This window comes from Pinus tabuliformis, chromosome 7 (genome assembly GCF_031772625.1).
Source record: "Pinus tabuliformis cultivar Carrire ecotype Pingquan chromosome 7, CPIR1, whole genome shotgun sequence".
In the NCBI taxonomy this organism is placed as follows: domain Eukaryota; kingdom Viridiplantae; phylum Streptophyta; class Pinopsida; order Pinales; family Pinaceae; genus Pinus; species Pinus tabuliformis.
The window spans coordinates 911655051-911675360 of NC_142293.1; the positions used below are offsets into that span (position 1 = coordinate 911655051).

At 38.0% G+C, this 20310-nt stretch overlaps 1 protein-coding gene across 6 annotated transcripts in view; it reads left to right on the forward strand.

Moving 5' to 3' along the window:
• Positions 1-20310, forward strand: part of LOC149250626 (uncharacterized) — a 68083-nt gene that overhangs the window by 43522 nt on the left and 4251 nt on the right. For 2 of the 6 annotated variants that reach the window (XM_089459154.1, XM_089459155.1), the window contains exons 2-13: positions 4177-4605; positions 5124-5505; positions 7320-7476; positions 7601-7820; positions 7982-8035; positions 8133-8212; positions 8361-8638; positions 8752-9156; positions 9258-9757; positions 9857-10147; positions 10333-10494; positions 10578-10706. In XM_089459154.1, the coding sequence (XP_089315280.1) occupies positions 5241-5505; positions 7320-7476; positions 7601-7820; positions 7982-8035; positions 8133-8212; positions 8361-8638; positions 8752-9156; positions 9258-9757; positions 9857-10147; positions 10333-10494; positions 10578-10706 (2541 nt within the window). In that variant the 5' untranslated portion in view covers positions 4177-4605; positions 5124-5240. The remainder of the gene's footprint in view (positions 1-4176; positions 4606-5123; positions 5506-7319; positions 7477-7600; positions 7821-7981; positions 8036-8132; positions 8213-8360; positions 8639-8751; positions 9157-9257; positions 9758-9856; positions 10148-10332; positions 10495-10577; positions 10707-20310) is intronic. The other 4 variants (XM_089459151.1, XM_089459153.1, XM_089459152.1 and 1 more) reach the window with 3 other exon arrangements.

A 20310-nucleotide genomic window follows, 5' to 3' on the forward strand; every position in this document is an offset into this window, starting at 1 on the left:
ATTTCTATTTCCATGCTTTATATGGTTTGCATGTGCTCGTTTGCTAATTCTTTCATGTTTACCTTCCTTGCTTCTTGTTCTTGAACATTTCAACCATAAACTTTTATGTTCTTTTATTCTTGCTTCCAATGTATTTCACATGGTTATCAAATGATGTACTGGTTCCCTTGTTTAATCTTTAATTTCTTTAAATATATCATGAATTCTTCCTCATTTTAGATGGCTTGCTCTCTTGTTTTAATTTTTTGAAAGGTTATAGGTTGGTTTGGGTCTTCTTCCTTAAACTCCTCTTGTAGTTCTATTATTGTGAAGCATCGAGTGGCTTAGGAGCATCTATTTCATCTTCTTCTTCGTCGTTCTTTTCCTTCTCCCCTCCTACTTTAATTGTGACAAGGCTCTGTCACCACTCATTTATGAGTTGCAATTAGTTGATAACTTCTTAGAGTGTACAAGCTTGATATAGGAGTAATATGGTTAAGGAAACAATATTTACCACACTATTCTTTGTATGCTCCGATTTTTCGAGATGCATTTCTTGGTATCTCATCGTCATTCCTTAAGGTTTTGTTAACTTAATTCTTCATTCTTCTGTTTGAGATGCTTTCTCAAACATTTTGTAAACAAATGTAGCAAGCCATCCCCTTGCAAATCTAAGTTTGACCAATTCAAATCTGCTTGGTGCGTGTTATCGAACTTAGTTTTCTTGCTTTGGGACACAGGGCATGTCCAAAATCCAAAGTGGTGCACTTTAGTTTTGATGGTGGGCTAGGAGCTTCAAAGTAGGCAAACACACCAGGGCATCAGGTGATTGGTCGCAATGGACCTCAAAGGTAGCAATTGCCAGAATTTAAAAGAAATGCCTTTAGAACCTGTTGATTGTAATCCATGTGTTCGATCATGGTCTAAGTCAAAAAATAAGGTTTTCCTTGAGAGCACAACCTCAACCGTGATTGATCGATTGACATTCCTTCTTTTTAAACTTCTGAATAAATCTTTCAACTCTGAATACTAAAATAAAAGTTTGCCCCACTTGAAGACACATGCCACATTTTGATTAGATGGAACTTTTGTAAGTGTTAGGCATGTGGTAGTGTGTCATTGGTGCTTATTGTAGGCCTCACATAATGGTAAAACTGAACCATATTCAAACTTCCGTAAATCAAGGTTGCACCCTTACCGTTTGGATACCTTAGGGACTGTAGATGGTAGTGCTGTATATATAAATCGAGTATGCTTTTGACTTGAGATTGCAATTGGGTTAGTAAATCATGATTGAGGGAGAATAATAAAATCTCCCTAAAGACCCCTCAATTTTGAAGCATGTTGATGGAGGGTGTCGCCATCAAGCCTTGCTCAATTGGGATTAGTGTAAAAACAAGGTCACAGCTTGTGTGAGATTGATAGACTTGGGTGTTATGCCCCACCAGGTTTAAAAAAAGTTAATAAATAGCCCTTGATCCTCTACAATTGCAATCAACAAAGGTTGATTGCATGTCAAGAGGAGATAGAAAGCATTTTCAAGGGCCATGATTGGTCTCAAGTGTTGTGTTTGATCAGGTTGGAGATCTAAATGAAAATTAACTCCTTGCTTCTTCATGATTGCAACGCTTGTGATGGGGGGATCCACTATCGAGAGTCAAAAATAAATAAAACATGTCGTGACCCTCGTGTGGTAAATTGACTTCAAAGGTTGTGTATAATCTCACTAAATAAAATAATTAAAATACTTCGGTGGATTGACAAATGATCAACACGATCAAGGGGGTATGACTGGTCTAGTATGGGATAAATGATACTCAAGAGTCCCACTTGTGAGCCAAGCCAAATGGACAATCGAGCATTATGATGATTTATTCCCATAAACTCCAAAATAAATAAGAGCACAAGAAAGATCAAACGTAGTAACTTTATCTTTTCTGCTTGTTCAATCTGGTGTTCCTCTTTTGCTTTTCTTCTAAATTTCTTGTACTTCTTAGTGTCTTCCTAAATTTGTGAAGTCTAACTAAAAGAAGATTAAGTAGGTCCAATACTTGATGCTGGAGTTTGGCAATAAGAAATGAACTTTCTTAATGATCAGAAAGTGTGTGCCCAATGGATATTCCAAACATACCTTATTAGCATCTCCAGTGTAGTTGGTGAACTCTTAACAACTTGCAACAATGGATGCAAAATGAAGCTCTAACTTTGATGGGGAGATTCTAACTGGTAAGGATTCACCCAGTCCTTCATGAAGAAATTATTATGTTATGACAGATCCACACTAGTCCTCCTCAGTGTGTTATGGTGTCCATTTCTCAAACACCTTTTTATCCTTTGAGCAAGGGTTTGATGGGACTCTGTCTTGAAGTTGAACCTTATGGCATAGAATAATAGGGGACTGTCCCATGATAGTGCTTTACTTGACAAATTTGGTGTTTAATGGTTTGCTTTTACACTGATGTATACATTTTTATATGCATTTATTTAAATTTGAATATTTTTATGTATCTTTCACTACATTGTTGTTTATATTGATTTTTCATTTAGTTCCTGTTTGGTTTGTAATGTTGGGGCAAACTAGTTTTGATAATGTTGCTCTGTATCCAAAATGTTACTACAACGACAACTATAGAACTGAAGCTAACAACAAGAAATATGATAGCAGTGAGGCACACAACAATATAAATAAACAAGCACAAAAAAGAGTCGGGGGCACTTGCACACCCAAGGGTGGATAGCACCTTCAAATCTGAATAATATGGAAGAAGAGCCCTCAATGAAGCTTTGATTATATTGACAAGTAATTCCTATTATCAAATAGGGGTGAATCCCTGTTTTACACAAAAATGAGGGAGAAACCCTAACTTAAATCCCAAGTTACCAATAAAAGTGATTAGGTCCTTATTACATGACAATGACTTTTGCAATCATTGAAATAATGCCTAATACATAGTTGCAAAGTTGTCTCTTCCTCCACACTTAATGGCCTTTTGCAGTTATTGAAATAATGCTAAAGACATCAGTCTAATTTTTTTTTTCACATAATTATGAGCTTAGAAACAAAAGATATCACATACTTGGAGTCCAATACCTAATAAAAATGTGGTTTGGTACACAACATATCCCTTATATACCAAGTTATGTCTTGCATATGAGTACAGTTCTTTACCAAAATCCAAATAGTATGGAGTAAGAGCTCCTGATAAAGATCTGATTATATTTATAATATAATTACTGTTATAAAAGAGGAGGGAAACCCTTGTTTATACAACCCTAACTTAAACCCTAAGTTACTAATAAAAGTGATTAGGCCCCTATGTACATGACAATCGCCTTTTGCAATTATTGAAATAATGCCCCAAGGCATGAGACTAAAATATTTTTACATAATTATGATCATAGAGACAAAGTAGCTAATATACAGAGTCTAATTATGTAATAAAGATGATGTTAGGTACACAACGTATCCCTTAGATACCAAGAGACGGCTTGCGTATGATTACAGTTCATTTTCCAAATAGCTATGGGAAAGATGTCTAACCTTAGTGACTCAAAGCCCCTTACTATAAAGTGTAAGAAATTATTATGTTTGTGCTAATAACCATGTCTCCTGTGAAGCTTGCTGGGATTTCCATTTTCCTGACACATGGCCAACATGTGATTGCAATAGGCATAAAATCCCCGTAAAGTGTGTAACTGATCTCTGTGGAAAATACAAATGTACAACTATGCATCTACCATTTTCTCCTGGTAGGTGTCCATTTGACCAGCATGGACTTCAATACATTCATCCATATCCAAAATGATTCCAACTCAATACATCACCTCCAGGACAAAATTTCTACAGTTTATAATAATGCAAGTATGACCAGCACAATTATAATCATAAATCTAGCTAAACATGTACTGTCATCATAACTATCACCATAAATAAGTTACATGGAAACATACCCTACAATTTACCAATTTAGTCATATCCATTTTGGGATATTGGTTAATGAACTCATGCGAGCTTCATAATTGGGAAAGAAAGAAACTAAAATGTAGTCAAACTCATTATTACTTTTGATCTAGGACCGAAGTTACTTCTTCAAATGTGATTCATTGCATAAATTTTCAACAGATGCAGGCAGGTTATACTCTCTTTCTGTGAAATATGTTGTCAACATCCTAACTTCATCAATATGTTTGGTGCAGTTACAATCCTTTGCAGGTTTCTGTGCTTTCTCATTAGGCTGTATTCCATTTATGCACGTTCCAACTCTACACAATAAACGGTGGCTACCATCCTCATTCTGACATTAAATGCAGGCAACGTTCCTCACATGCAAGTGGCTGGCCAAAATATGCAGACTTCTGTCCTCAGAATGCCGAAATACAGTAAGAATTGTAAGCAAGAATAAAGGAGGTTGCGGCCCTTCAGCCCAAAAACACAAAATGGCAAAGTCATAAATGATGATAATGATGAGGAAATGAAGCAAATTAGAGGAAATTTATAGTACTTCCTTTGTCTCAGACACCATACCGAGGACTCCCAGCTGATGTGCAGTTTTCTTATTTAACATACAAATGCAACCTTGTTGACATGGAGCTATCTTGGTTAACCTTGTTGAGGCTAATGTTAAAGTGAGGGGCTCCTTCTTATATTAATGTTGCTTCTTTTTCTCATATTTAGATTCTAGGCCTTGATTAATTAACCTAAATGTCAGGCTAAACTGCATCTGCATCTTGTCATTAACTTACATTTATGCATAATAACTTGGACAGCAATCAGGAACAATATCCAGGCCACCATCAAAGCTTTTCCTTGTACTTCATTTTTCTTAATTAAAATCACAATCAAACCATTGTTAATCAACCTCATATTTAAGTAAATACCTACTTCTATCTGAGACACCAGTAAATACTTGTTTGTGAATCAATATCTTTGCTTATAAGAAAATACTAAGGAATGTAGGCCAGTAATTCTTCATGTAAGCATGAGCTAAATAATGGAAATTCTGGGTAAACAGTGGAACTGTGTGGCATGCTTATGAGAATTGAACCTTGGTTTCATTTGTTGCTGAAGAAGGATTTCTTTATTTTTCATTGTAATTAAGTAGTTTTTTGTTGTAAGGCATTGTAACTTTCTTGTTACTGAGCAGGTGAAGGGAAGACTTTGTGTGAGTGGAGAAGATAAAACTGGCTTAGAAGTCCTTGGCAGGAAAAAGATCCTAAAGAATTCAGAAACACTTCATGGAACAAATATAAATACTTATACAATGGCTAGGAGTGGAGGAGATGGACTACGGATTCGGGAATCACGAAGGGTATTATTTTCCGAGAGGGCAGAAAAGCTTGCACAATGCAAAGAAACTTCAGAGATTAGGGCTGATTTCACAAAATGCAAGGTTGATAAGTTTAATACAAGTAAATCTTGCTGGATAGATAATATTCCTTTCTGTCCAGTGTTTTCTCCTACAAAGGAGGAATTTGAAGATCCTTTGGCATATATTCAGAGTATTGCACCGGTTGCATCAAAATATGGTATGATTGTTTGTAGGCTGTCAAAACTGGACTAATCTCTTATTTTTTTGATTGCTTTGATTCTAAGATACATGTTCAGACAAATATCTTTATGCAAACCCCCATGCTATTTACAGTGGAAGATCCCCTATGCTATTTACAGTGGGAGATGATCTCATGTATTATTCATTCTTTGCTTAGAAGCATTACTTAAACATATTTCAAAGAAATATAACTGTTTTTCATGATTATAAAGAAAGTGCACTACAGTACTCAAGGTAACTTTTCTATTCTAGAATATTTTTTTGGGGGTTCAAGTCTGCCTGTGGCAATGGAATCATGGATGTATATTTGCTTTATTAGAAAGGACATGTTATACCATTGTGATTGCACCTTTAATCAACAGCTGGAGATCAAATGTGTTGGCCACTTGAAAAAGCATTGACAGGTTATTTGGAACTGAAAGGAGGTTGCCCATGTACTATTTACCATTGTTCTTAGAACTATTATTTTCAGGGTTTGGTGTACATCTATTGTATTAGAGGGGATTTTATTGAGAAATACACCTTATAGAGTCTATTTGGCAAGCTGCCATGCTACGAAGGGTGTGTATATGCCATCAGAGTCACCCAGGACTTGCACCTGGCCTCATTTGCACCCACTTGGGAGGTATTGAACCTGGGTCTAAGCCTGATCACTTTGCTGCTTGCCACTGGAGTCTGGACAACACAGCTGGAGATCAAATGTGTTGGCCACTTGAAAAAGCATTGACAGGTTATTTGGAACTGAAAGAAGGTTGCCCATGTATTATTTACCATTGTTCTTAGAACTATTCTTTTTAGGGTTTGGTGTACATCTATAGACTATTGTATTAGAGGGGATTTTATTGAGAAATACACCTTATAGAGTCTATTTGGCAAGCTGCCATGCTATGAAGGGTTTGTATATGCCATCAGAGTCACCCAGGACTTGCACCTGGCCTCATTTGCACCCACTTGGGAGGTATTGAACCTGGGTCTAAGCCTGATCACTTTGCTGCTTGCCACTGGAGTCTGGACAACACACAGCTGGAGATCAAATGTGTTGGCCACTTGAAAAAGCATTGACAGGTTATTTGGAACTGAAAGGAGGTTGCCCATGTACTATTTACCATTGTTCTTAGAACTAATCTTTTTAGGGTTTGGTGTACATCTATTGTATTGGAGGGGATTTTATTGAGAAATACACCTTATAGAGTCTATTTGGCAAGCTGCCATGCTATGAAGGGTGTGTATATGCCATCAGAGTCACCCAGGACTTGCACCTGGCCTCATTTGCACCCACTTGGGAGGGTATTGAACCTGGGTCTAAGCCTGATCACTTTGCTGCTTGCCACTGGAGTCTGGACAACACTCCCATGGGTGTATCATAGGATGTTATGGCAACTTGCATTTCAATTCCTGAATTTAGGTGTCTTTTGAAATCAGTGGAAAATCTTACAAGACTCTAGCAGTGGATCATTACAAGAACATTTATTACATGCACTAATGTGAGATAGACTAGGAATCTAGGATAATTGGCAGTATATGATTTTAGTCCATCAAATGAAATATTTCTTCCAGAATTTTAAATCATGAAGCAAGTTTATATGATGTCTGTTTTCTGTTACTGTTTATGTTACTCTGCAGCTGGGTCTTAAAAGTTTTGTCTCAGAGTAACTAGAGCTTAAAGAAAATTCTTGCAGCTTTTGTTTTTTGGGTATCAGCATTTCAAAGTAGGTGATGTGTATCTACTTTCAAGCTGTGATGATATGGGAACCCATTTGTCGTAGCCTAATTTCTCTTATCTAATTGCAGGGATCTGCAAGATCATCTCTCCCTTGGTTGCCTCAGTGACTGCAGGCATGGTTCTGATGAAGGAGAAGCCAGGGTTTAAGTTTACAACTCGGGTGCAGCCTTTGAGACTTGCCAACTGGGATTCTGAAGATAGAGTTACATTCCTTATGAGTGGAAGGTGAGTTTCATAACTAGTTGGTTTTCATTGTTCATCAAGGGCAGGCTGGTTCAGTTTGATCAACCTCTACTAGTTTATAGTTTAATTTTTTAACACTATTTGGTTGTTCTCTACTATGTTTCAGACATTATTCCTTCCGTGATTACGAGAGGATAGCAAATAAGATATTTACTAAGAAATTTTCTAGTTCTGGCAATCTGCCTGCTAAGTTTGTTGAAGAGGAATTTTGGCATGAGATATCTTGTGGCAAGACCACAACTGTGGAGTATGCTTGTGATATTGAAGGAAGTGCCTTCTCGTCATCAGAAAATGATCCACTCGGAACTAGCAAGTCGAACTTAAAGGTTAGATTTTAATCTTCTTATGGTTACATTATGCAACATGAGTAAAATTTCTACACTTTATGTTTGAACTGTTTTAATATGTAAGTTTATAGTACATCAATTTCTTCCATATTGTGTCTCTTCCAGAGTGTGATTTGTAATTTTGTTTAATATACCTGCAGCATCTTTCAAGACTTCCAAACTCCACCTTACGCCTTCTTGACACTGCTATTCCGGTAATCTCATGTACTTCCTTGTAGCATATATAACCTTAGGATAGAGATCAGTGACTTTTGTAAAAGTCTCTCATTGTATCTTACTGGACATTGACAGGGAGTAACAGATCCCATGCTTTACATTGGAATGCTGTTTAGTATGTTTGCATGGCATGTTGAGGATCACTCCTTGTATAGGTACGTGTTCCACTGAGGTCTATACCCAAGTATCAATTAACAGCTATCCAGCTAGTTTCAGGAAGGTTCCTGGTTTAAACCACTTTATAGAGATTTTTTTCTAGTTTGCAGATAGGGAACATTTATGACAGTCTTATTTCCATGGCAGCATTAATTACCATCATTGTGGGGCACCCAAGACTTGGTATGGTGTTCCTGGTCATTCTGCTTCTGACTTTGAAAATGTAGTCCGAGAGCATGTTTATGATAAGGAAATACTCTTAAATGGAGGTGAGAATGCAGCATATGATTTGCTTATAGGGAAGACAACGATGTTTCCTCCAAAGATTTTATCTGAGCATGGAGTCCCTGTTTATAAAGCTGTGCAAAAACCTGGCGAGTTTGTTATCACTTTTCCTCGAGCATATCATGCAGGTTTTAGTCACGGTGTGTATTTTTCAGGTCTTTGTATTGATTCTCTTACACAAGTTACGCATTTTTAAGGCTTCTAATTTTTTCATCCTTGTATTTTCTGACTTACTGTTGAGTGATTCTTTCAGGATTCAACTGTGGAGAGGCTGTGAACTTTGCAACAATTGATTGGTTTCCAATGGGTGCATTGGCATGCAAACGTTATGAGCTACTCAACAGGATGCCACTTCTCCCACATGAGGAACTGCTTTGCAAAGAGGCAATGCTGCTTTCTGAGAAGGCCTCTAGCTTCAATGGTGAAGCAGGAAATAAATCCTCTGTAAATTCAGTAGGTCAGAGGTACTTAAAGGTTGCATTTGTGCGTCTGATGAGATTTCAGCACCTTGTGCGCTGGTCACTGAAGAAGCTAGGAGCACAATCAAACTTTTTAATGGGACACCCAAGCACATTCATTTGCAATCTTTGTAAACATTCATGTTATGTGGCATTCATTACATGTGAATGCCATTTTCAACCTGTATGCCTCAATCATGGTATGACCAGCTTTTAGTCTCATTTCTTTCTGAGTTATTGCTAGATATGCAAACATCTTATGTGATTATACTCTCTTATATCTCAATTTGATATTTCCAAGGTAAAGCAGCAATACAGGGAAGGGATTGTACGTGTGGCAGTGCAGGGACTGTTTTTATAAGAGATAACCTGTCAGAAATGGAAGCCGCAGCACAGAAATTTGAAGATGAGGAAGGAATTCTAGAGGAAGCTTTGAAAGAACTGGGAAGAGATAACTCAGATGTGGAATGGAGGTCTCTTAGTTATAATAAACATGATGGATATATTCCATACTGTGATATAAATTCCAGCGATAAACTTGGACAAGAACTCAGTAGATCAATATCTGAGGAACAGACGTCGTCAACAAAATATGGTTTGTGTGACAATATTATAAACGGTGACAGTGGTAGTAACTGTGCACCATTGTGCCTTAGAAAAAGCTCACTTGAATGTACTGTTTCCTCTGGATTTGAAAGTTCAGCCAGACCTTCCGTTGTAAAAGGGCAGATACATGCTTCACGAGGCAGTTTTATTCTTTCTGTTAAGAAGGTGCATGACAAATTCTGTAGCTGCTCTGAGGTAAATGCATTTTATTTAGTTTCATTTGTTGCTTTTTTGTTGTTGTGCAGTTCAAGAAATGACATAAAATGTAGAGCATCTAATTTGTGTTAAATGCAGTGTGTTAAGACAGGCAGTGACATGCAACATTTCTCATCCAAGATTATCTCTGTGAAAAGGAGGATTTTGGACAAAACTAACTCAGGTAGTGAAGGCCTTCTTGCTTGCAACAAATCTACTTCAAAGGAGTCATTTCAGAATCATGCTGGCTCTAAAACAAGTAGTACTGGTGATCAAAGTGAAAATGATTCTGATTCTGAGGCATTTATTGTGAAAAGACGACGCATAGTAACTCAGAAGGGAATCTTGGTGCAAAATATCACGAATTTGGAAAACACTAAACAGAATTTGGTATGGGTGATACTCAATGTGAATTATGTTGCCAATCATCCAAGATTCCAATCCATGGAATATTGCCACTATTATTGTTTATTCCCCTTTTGCTTACTGTTTTATACCATTGTATGCATTTTTTTTGGGGTTTAATTGAGTATTTTACAATGATGGAGCTTACATGGTGAACTTTGATGAAACAGGGAGGGACAGCTGTCACTAAATGTATGGTTCCCAACAGTGCATATGCACGAGAACATAGGGGAAGGATGTTTAGTGCATGTCAAACTTTTGATGGCTTCTGTGTCCTACTTCTTTCAGATATTTTTCATGAGCTAGAAGTGAAAGATTCTGCTGCCCCTAAGGTATTGAAAATAGAAACTAATAGATAATATTCTCTTTTCTCACCCCTTTTGAATCTAGGAGATGTAACAAAAGTGTGGTGCAGGTCTTGAATGGGTGGCAATCAAAGGGTATCTCTAAAGGTTTTGATTTGAAGGCTCATCGAGTTGATATTCAATGTACTTCTAGTATTGACATGGTTAAGGACTATGCACATTGGGGATTATCACATCAGGTACTTACTTTGGTATTTACCATTTTTTGCTTCAGTAGTGATTAAAGTTAGGTAAATAGTTCTATCCATGCAAACAATAGATCACATAAATGCAATCAATAATTCTGTGATAATGTCATCATTTTTTTTCAAAGAAAATTCATTAGTGCACACAAAAAGGTCACATCATACAGCTTTACCTTAGTGGGCAGCATGGAAATGTGGGCCTCCCCTCCTGAGTCCTGACATAAGTGAGGAGGGCCAACATGTCTTCTTTGGTCCCCATTATAGGACATTCCCATTATTTTCCTGAAAATTCATATCCTAGTATAATACTAAATGGCTAAATCTGACCTATAAGTTACCAACTTACCCAAATGTAGCATTTCCTTTAAAAGTTGAACGGAAATAACTTGGAGCTTAATTTTAGCTAGTAAATTATAACTAATTCAAATAATCATGTTTCCATTTACACTATGAGCAGACCCTTATTATTTCTGCAGTGATTACATGTAGAATTAACATTTTATATCTGCTTGATTTTAGTGATTCACATGAGATATATTCTAAATATTGTTCTCAACTAAAAATTTAACGAGACACTAAATTTATTAACTTTGTTTTTTAGTTAGTTTGTGAGTAGTCTAGACTAGTGTTGCACGAAATGCCCCCCGGGATCAAAACCCTGATTCGCAACCAGTACGGATTTGTGGGTGATTCGGCCCTGGAAACATGTCCCGGAAATTCGGAAACACGGATTGGGTCGGAAAAACAATTCTTGGTTTGTGGCAACCGTCCAGCCTGATTCGCATTTCCGTATACCCGAGATGTGGTTTTGGGGCCGGATCACCCGATGGATTCACCGCAGATTGGGGCCGACTCTTGGCGGATTTCGACCGCTTTCGTGGGCCGCCGACCAGTTCCGTCGTGCAGACCCACAAAATCCATTTTTAAAATTTTTGTTGTTGTTTAATTGTGGTTGGGGGTGGGTTTAACTTGGGTTAGGGAAGATAATGAAGGGAATAAAAGTCTATTTCTCCTCTCATTTTCTCACATTTGTATTTTTGGAGAGCTTGGAGAAGAGAGGAGAAGAGAGACTTGAGGAGAGCTTGGAGGAGTGAAGGAGGAGCTAGGAGCAGTGAAGGAAGAGGAGCTTGAAGGAGTAAAGAAGGGCTTCCATTTACAAGAGCTAAAGAAATAACTGCAAACCCCAAACTCCCTCATTTTTCTGTCATTGTTTTTTGTATTTTTTCTCCTCCCCCTCCTACTCTTTTCCATTCTTTCTTCTTATTCATTTAATTGCACATTGTCCACCACCTATATTCATATTCCAAGATGGTGTTCTTTTGGCTTCTATGTATCATTCCACTTTCGGTTTTCATGATGGCAATGGGGAGTAGGAATAGAAGGGAAGAACAACAAGAGGATAGTGGTCCCCATATAGTGACCCAATGTATGATGAGGAGGAAGGGTTTGAAGAGGAAGGGTATGAACTTGAAGTGAACATTGAAACACTAGAGAGGAAAGCTGCATTGACACCCTTGTGGAACTATGTGACCAAACTTGAAGGGGGAAAAGGTGGTGGAAGCTACAAGTTTTTGTGCCCTAGTGGTTGTCATGAAGGAAAACCATATAGTGGTTCATATACCCATGTGAGGAGGCATCTTTGTGGGGTGATGGACAGTGATGAGAAAAAGGGTGCAATAGGGATACAAATTTTCCCAAACGTTTCAACTGGAAAAAGAAGAATATACATCCAAATAGAGGAGGTTGCACAACAAAAAAGCAAGAAACAAAAAAACTTAGGCTGAATCAAGTGCAACCTCTAGATTTGGTAGCTCATCTCCTCATGGTAGTTTTGCAACCTTTGGAGCTAGAACAATAGGGGATTTCCTTAATGCCGCTGGGAGGGATGATGTGGATGGAAAGATAGTCTGATTTCTCTGTGCTTGCAGTGTACCATTCAATGTGCTTCGCTCTCCCTATTGGCATGATATGGTTAAGGCCATCAATGAAGCCCCAAAAGGATACAAAAGCCACAACTATGAGAAAGTTAGAACAATATGAAAGAGAAAAAGAAAAGGTTCAAAGAACTTTGACATATTTTAAAATGAGTGGGTGGATTGTGGGGTATCCATTGTATTAGATGGGTCGACAAATAATAGAAACCAACATTTGATAAATATTCTTGGTGTTTCTGCTAGTGGTGTAGTATTTATTACGTGTCATGAATCCTCCTCTGTCAGTGAAACTTCCCAAAACATTGCAGATCTCCTATTGCAATCAATCAGAGATGTTGGTCCTAATAATGTGGTTCAAGTGATCATTGATAATGCAACAAATTGTAAGGTAGCAGGAAAAGTTATTGAACATACTCATCCACACATCTTTTGGTTTGGGTGCTTGGTGCACACATTGAACCTTTTGGTGCATGATATTGTGAAGCATAAAGAATGTGGATGGATTAATGAGCTTTACAAGAGAGGGAAGCAACTCATTAAATTTATCATAGGGCATACAAGGGTAAACTACTTTTATGGCACTTCAAGTTGCAGTTGCTTAAACTTGCAAAACAAGATTTACAAGTTATTACCTCACCTTTAGGCGACTAGTGAAGGTGAGACAAGCTTTAACTAATATGGTGACATCTGAATCATGGGAGGAAATTAACACTGATAGAGATAATGCTAATGTAGCCAAGGACACTATTCTTGACATGTTATTTTGGTCACAGATTAAATATGTTTTGCAATTCACCCAACCAATTTAATACATGATCAAGTTTGCAAATTTAGATCGACCAACAATTGGGGAGATGTATGAGCAAATGGCGACTATACGAGTTGGTACCCTCAGTTTTCAAAGTGAGTCAGGTAATCCTCTCCATCTTAGAGATGTCCTCTATGTTTCAGGCTTGAAGAAAAATCTTGTTTCAGTAGCTACCCTCGAGGACAAGGGTTATGATGTCATCTTCAACAAAGGTAAGGATTACCTCCAACACTTAGCTTCTGGATGTAATAAGCAGATATGTGTGAGGAAGAAGAATCTCTACAAGTTCAAGGTAAAGATAGGCACAACCTTGAGCAGTATGGCAAGAAGTGTGCAGAGTAGAGAAGTGATTGTTGAGAAGAGTAGAGCTCTGAGGGAGTCCTTAGAGAAAGAATAGGCTAGAGTACATGAGAAGAAGGTACTCAAGAAGGAGCCTCAACCAATATCTCAGTTTGAGCCGTAACTAGTTGCAGTGGGGGCTGACTAGCCGGATGATTAGGAACAAAGCCCAGGGCAAGTGGGGGTAGCCACTCAGTCAGTGACTCCCAGTCTAGGGAGAGTTGGAGCCAAGTGGGCAAAAGAGTTGTTTAGGAAGAATCAAAAGAGAGTTGGACCTCCTAGTACCACCTTCAACCAGAGTAAGCGACCGCAAAGATACATGGGGTACATGGAACTTATGACTGAGGTGATAGACTCATAGAGCATGATTGGAAAGAATAGGTCATCAGATCAGATTCCGCAAGAGAAAGCAAGGAAGTCTTTTAGTTCAGAGAGAGCAACTGCAATAGCAGAGAATGTGGTAGTGTTGAAGATAGATCTAGGTGGATGAGGCTCTTCCAGTAGTACCTTTTTCACTAAGAGAGAGTGTTGAAAATGTAGCGAGCAAGGTCTTGTTGCTTGTGCCTTAGCTAGTGAAGAAATCGAGTTGTCCTCATGAGTTAGACTTTAGTTAGGATGAGTTATTTCTAGTTTACTGGAATAATCATCAAGTTAGCATGCGTAGAGTTGGAGCTTCAATTAAGTGGAGTCTTCATCAGTTTGACTATAGAATGAGGTGGCAGTTAGCAATTCAGTTAGAGCGATTTAGATCCCCAATGTTGATTGGAGAGAGAATGAGTTAACAACTCCAGTGATGATTGGAAGGAGAGCGAGTAACACTCTTAGTTAACTCGCTATCAGAGCTCAAGTTCTAAATTAAGTTGGGCCTCCTTGCATGGATCAAAGTTCACCTATAAAGAGAGGACAAAGGCACAAGTAAATTATAATTGTTTTGTGCACAAAGGTTTGTGACAAGACAAAGCTCACGAGTTTGTGAGAGAGCCTTGATTGTGGAGCACAGGAATTGTGTCCTAAGAATTAGGAGCCACAAGTGCGCTAGGATTTAGGAACTGGTTGTGCCTAGGAGAGAGGAGATGGGGTCCTAAATAATAGGAGGTAGGAAGTGTGCTAAGAAATAGGGCCTGGAGTACACTAGGAAATATGAGATCAATGCAAGGAATGAGGGGCTCAAGTGCGCAAGGAAGGAGGAGCAGAATTAAAGCAAGACAATAGGGTTTGTAGAGCAAAGTCAAGGAGAAAGTAGAGGAAGAATTGTGTGCAAGAACCAAGATCAAGTAGTGATCAAGGCAGGCTAAGATCAGTGGTATCAGCTGAGAATTGTTTGAGAAGTAGAATGCCTTCTCAAGAGAGACAAATTGCATTGTAATATATTCAATTTCTCTAAGAAAAATCAATAAAATAGCCACATCAAGGAAGCATGTTTTCCCTATTGGGTTTCTTGAGAAAAATAAGTGTGTCAATTTGTGTGATGTGTTTTTATGTCTGTGTTTTTATTCTGCTGCTTATAAGTTGTTAAGTGGCTCCGTATCTTGGTGAATGTTAACTAGTTTTAGTTTTTAGTTATTCATCTAAGTAGTTGTAGAGTTTCATGGAAATTTAACAGGAAATGCTCAAAACACCACACGATAGACTCTGTTTAAGGTTGAATTGGGAACCTCAGGATCTACGCATCTTCTGTAGGAGTGACCTTAGAAATGCTCACGAACCACTTCAAAAAAGGATTCGGATCTGTTGAGGAAGAAGGCCGATTTGGCCTTAGAAGATAAACCTCAGTGAAGAACCACAATAGTAAGATGAAGAGCCCAAGCAATCCTAAAAAATTCAACTTACTCCTCTAGATTGGCGTGACTACTCAAGAGGCAGAACATATTTCATAGATATGTCGATTTGTTCTTGAAAGATAAATCGAATGAGGGCTAAATGAGCTATACTTATACCAATGTTGCATGACTTGTACTCGGCAAATACTCGGTCGGCATATCACTCGTTTGGTAGCCGTCTTGGCCATACTCGGCCCACTCGACGAGTAATCACCAAGTCGTACTACAATGACTTATACTTGTTGAGCCATACTCGGCCCTACTCGACGAGTAATTATCGAGTCGTGCTACAATGACTTATACTTGTTGATGATGCTTCTAGAGGGGCCAGCCAACTTGACAAAGCAGGGAGACGACCTCAATTTATATTTTCAAATTTGGAGCCAAAAAATATTCTTCTTGGAGACTGACTTGACTTGGCGGTGGAATTCAACTAGGAGACCGAAAATAAAATATATAAATTGCTCTTGACCATTTAGAAGGAAAAAATGATTAGGATAGGTTCATCTATAATTTTTAAAATTATTTAAAAGAAAATAAAACAAGGAAGCCACAATCAAACCAATCTAAAGGCTGCATGCCAGATCATATTTGGGGCTTTTAACCACAAATGGGGCTACACATTTCAAAGAGGCATATCACCGTAACCATGAGGGGTTGTGAGATGTGCCACCTATCATTAGAATCGACTTGAGGGCCATCAAATGAAGACGATCTTGAGCCCCAAAACCCTGATCTTTTCCTTGTAATTTTTTTCATTGAAAGCAGGGCTTCTTCTGACTGCTGCTTGGGTTGGACATTAATGACAACCAATTTTCAACAAACTCATCTAACAAAGGTTTATCTTGAAAACTCATTTTATTTCTAGACAACCACGAATCCCATGCCTTACAACACGCTCTATAAGACAGTATGGGGCTACCTAAATATTTGAAAAGTATTTATCTTGAAAAATAATGTGATAAATATTTATCTTGAAAATCATATTATTTTTGGAAATCTACAGACTGCATAAGACATAACATGCCGAGGTTCTATGAGCTTTGACGGTTTTATCTAAGTTCCCAACTTTCAAGGAGCAGAGACCCTCTATCCCAAGAGGCTATTCCATTTACTAGTTGCAAGAGTTCTTTACAGACAGATCGTGAGAAAGGTCAGAAAACAAAAAGATGGTGATCTGTTTCACTGTCCTCTTTGCACAAGACACATTTACTTGGCCCATCCCAGTTTTTTTTCAGCCATTGTCCCTAATAAGGTTTTATTAAGTAAGGCTAACTGCATGAAAATTCTTGCTTTTAAAGGGATTTCCAGCTTCTAAATCAACTTCCACCACCAAACCCTTTCATCCATAAAACATGCTTCCATCTTGGCTTCATACCCTAGTTTTGCTGTAAGTGTCACAAAAGCTTTCCTTTTTGACTAGTTCATCTTGATCATGTAACACAATTGCATCATGTTTTAATATAATGATGCAATGAGACTATACTGCTGCCAAGTTTCCTTGTAAGTTGAAATCCTCAGTACAGCTCCTTTCCCAAAAACATCCTCCAGGCCCCACTGGATTAGAGACATCAACAAGCCTTGTCAATCCTTTTGCATGAAGTTCTTCTAACAAAGGAGGGGACACTGTGAAGTTTCCTTTGCAACCTATCCAGCGGTCTTCTCCGGACCTTAACTTATCACCTCTCCCAATCTTCCAAGCAACCTAGTTAACAAAGAGTGGGAAAGCCGTGGCCAACCTTTTTCCATACTATTCTAGCACCCTTAGTTGATTTTGTTTTCAATCTAACCCAGTCCTCAATTCGTCTGTCTCCCATGTATTTTTCCTTCATTACTTTGGCCCATAACCCTTCATTTAATAGGAACCTCCACAAGCTTTTAGTGGCCAAGGCTTTACTGAAAACATAGATATTTTTTAAACTCCAACCCCACAACTCTTTTAGTTTTGCTAATTTAGACCATTTAACCAGGAATGCCTTCATTTTCCTTACTTCCTGTCCAAAGAAAACTAAAGGATCTTTTGTCATATTTTGTCTAGAATATCTTTTGGGCTGTTGTGTGTTATGGATGACCAATACATCAGAATACTTTTGAGTATTTTATTTAGACCATTTAACCAGGAATACCTTCATTTTCCCTACTTCCTGTCCAAAGAAAACTAAGGATTTTTTTTGGTATTTTGTATAGAATATCTTTTGGGATGTGTGCTATGGATGACCAATACATCAGAATACTTTTGAGCAGTGCCTTGACCAAAACCAATTGATCTCCACTGGACAACCATCAGTTGCACCAGCATGAAATCCTTGCTTCTGTCTTCTTGTCTAAACACATCTAGTGTGCAACTTTGCAAATTTGTAATGGTTGTGTTGTAAGTGGAACCCCATCTTTTTGAAGCCTTGATCTAGTGGGCCTGAGGTCAGGGAAAGACTTGTGAAATTTGTCCTTTTAGCTTAGCCTCCAACCTATTAAGTGTACAAGATTTACTTAACTTCCATTCTTGTTGCTCCACAATATGTATACATAAGAGTTTTATATTGCTTCAATTTCTTTAGGGAACCATATGTTAATTTTTAGGGCTATATTGTTCTCTGTTGTAGATAATTGCAATTTTAAACTTTTCAATGTTTTCATATAACATTCACCCCATAACATCATTTCGTCATTAACAATTATGTAGAGAGAAAAAAAAACATCAACAATGCACCAGAAAAATAAAGAACAGTAGAAGAAAAACATGCACAATAGAGACACCAGGATTTAGGTCAGAGACTAGGGCAAAACCCCACAAGGGGGAAAAGCCAACCAGATTCTTATTGTTTAGATATTCATCAAATGTTCAGTTGAGATACAATGTAAAATAAAAATGAGATACATCAATCATATTAGGCCTCCTAGGGCCAACCCAAGTCAGTTCACAACTATGTTTGTGAACTGAACGATCTGATCTCTGATAATCAAATGAGTTCAAGAGAGCTGCTACCATATCACTGTCTCAAGTAGCATCATCCATCTCACTGCAATAAGTGTCATCAATATTGGGAGTTTTTACTATCAAGGAACATCATCATTGTCAAGTGACATCATTACTGTCATGTACCATGAGAGCAAGGTCACTGTCATCTATATCTCACTGTCATCATAAGAGCATGGTCACTGTAATGTCAAGGATATAGGGTTACTGCCATACATAAAGGGTTACTGTCATATCATGAAAGTTACTGCCACACAACACTGTCATAATTCTCATAAATGCACTGTCAGAAGATACTATTACAAATGTCATAGAGCATTGTCATGCTAGGTCACGGCCATGTCACTACTATCAAGGTTACATTATCACTATCATCAACATGGGCACTGTCATATATTAAGGTCACTGTTATCCCAGGGTTATTGTTATACATTGCCATACAACAAGGTTACTGCTGTCATCTAGGGAATGCCATGACTGTTATATAAATATTGCCATCACATAGATCACGGTTTCACTGTCAGAAGCACTATCAATAAATTCTCCTGGGGGGTCTTTGGGTTCGTTCCTATGGGGAAATTTGTCCCATAGCTGCCCCCAAATTTCAACACCATAACCTAAAAGCAAGGTACCATCAACAAAAATCAGTTGGGTGATGTACAATGAACCTGCACCTCTAATACCTTTGGTGGCTCCTTGCCTTTGACCTTTAATATTAATCTTTTTAATCCTTCTGTTACTAATGAAAACAAAATGCAAGATGGTTGGCATTCTTACCTGAAACCTCTCAAGGCATTTTAAAAATCTGATGGAGATCCATTAATAAGCACAACAAAAGTGGCTGAGGATACACAACACATAATCCAACGAAGATTTTGAAGGTTCATACCCATTTGCAAAAGCACCAACCTGAGATGCAGCGAATTCATCTTGTCATAAGCCTTCTCTAAATCAATCTTCATAACTACAGTTGGCATTTGTTTTTCAAGCTTAATGGTGTGCAAGCCATCTTGGGCTGTACCCATAGCATCATAGATCTGCTGTTTGAAAAGGAACCCAAATTGTTCCTGAGATATAAAACTAGATTGCATACCCATCAGTTTATTAGCTGTGATTTTAAAATAATTTTATAAATAAAGGTTACCCAAACTTCAAAGAGATGGGCCTTGAATCCTCTAAGCAAAAGGGATCTTTCATTTTCAGATGAGGGCTATGAAAGATAAATCGATGGCACCCAGGGCTTTCCTAAAAGGTCTAGATTCCTCATTTACTTTTAGTAATGACACCTCTAATAAATCATTAAAAACAAGGTCAAATTCCACTGTCCAGCCATTAGTGACTGGGCTCTTATCCTTCGTGAAGGAATGGACTGCCTTTAACTCTTCTTTTGTCACTTCAGCCTCTAAATCTTCATTCATCCTCTGTTCAAACAACCTAGGAAAGATCCTTATTACGTTCACCAAATCTGCAGTATTAGCCAAATCGGGCACTGTAAATAGTTTTTGAAAGTGTGCCTTGCCATCTCTTGCATACTAGATCCATCAGTGAGCTCATCTTCCCAAATAGTATTGACACTTTTCTGAAATTTGGAAAATTGTGAAAACTTTGTGTTGTTATCACCTTCCTTCAGCCAACCAAGTACCTCTGCTTTTAAATCTCTGTCCCATTTCTTCATTGTCTAAAATGATCCTTTTTTCTTTCTTCAGGAGTTTTTAAGGAGAGA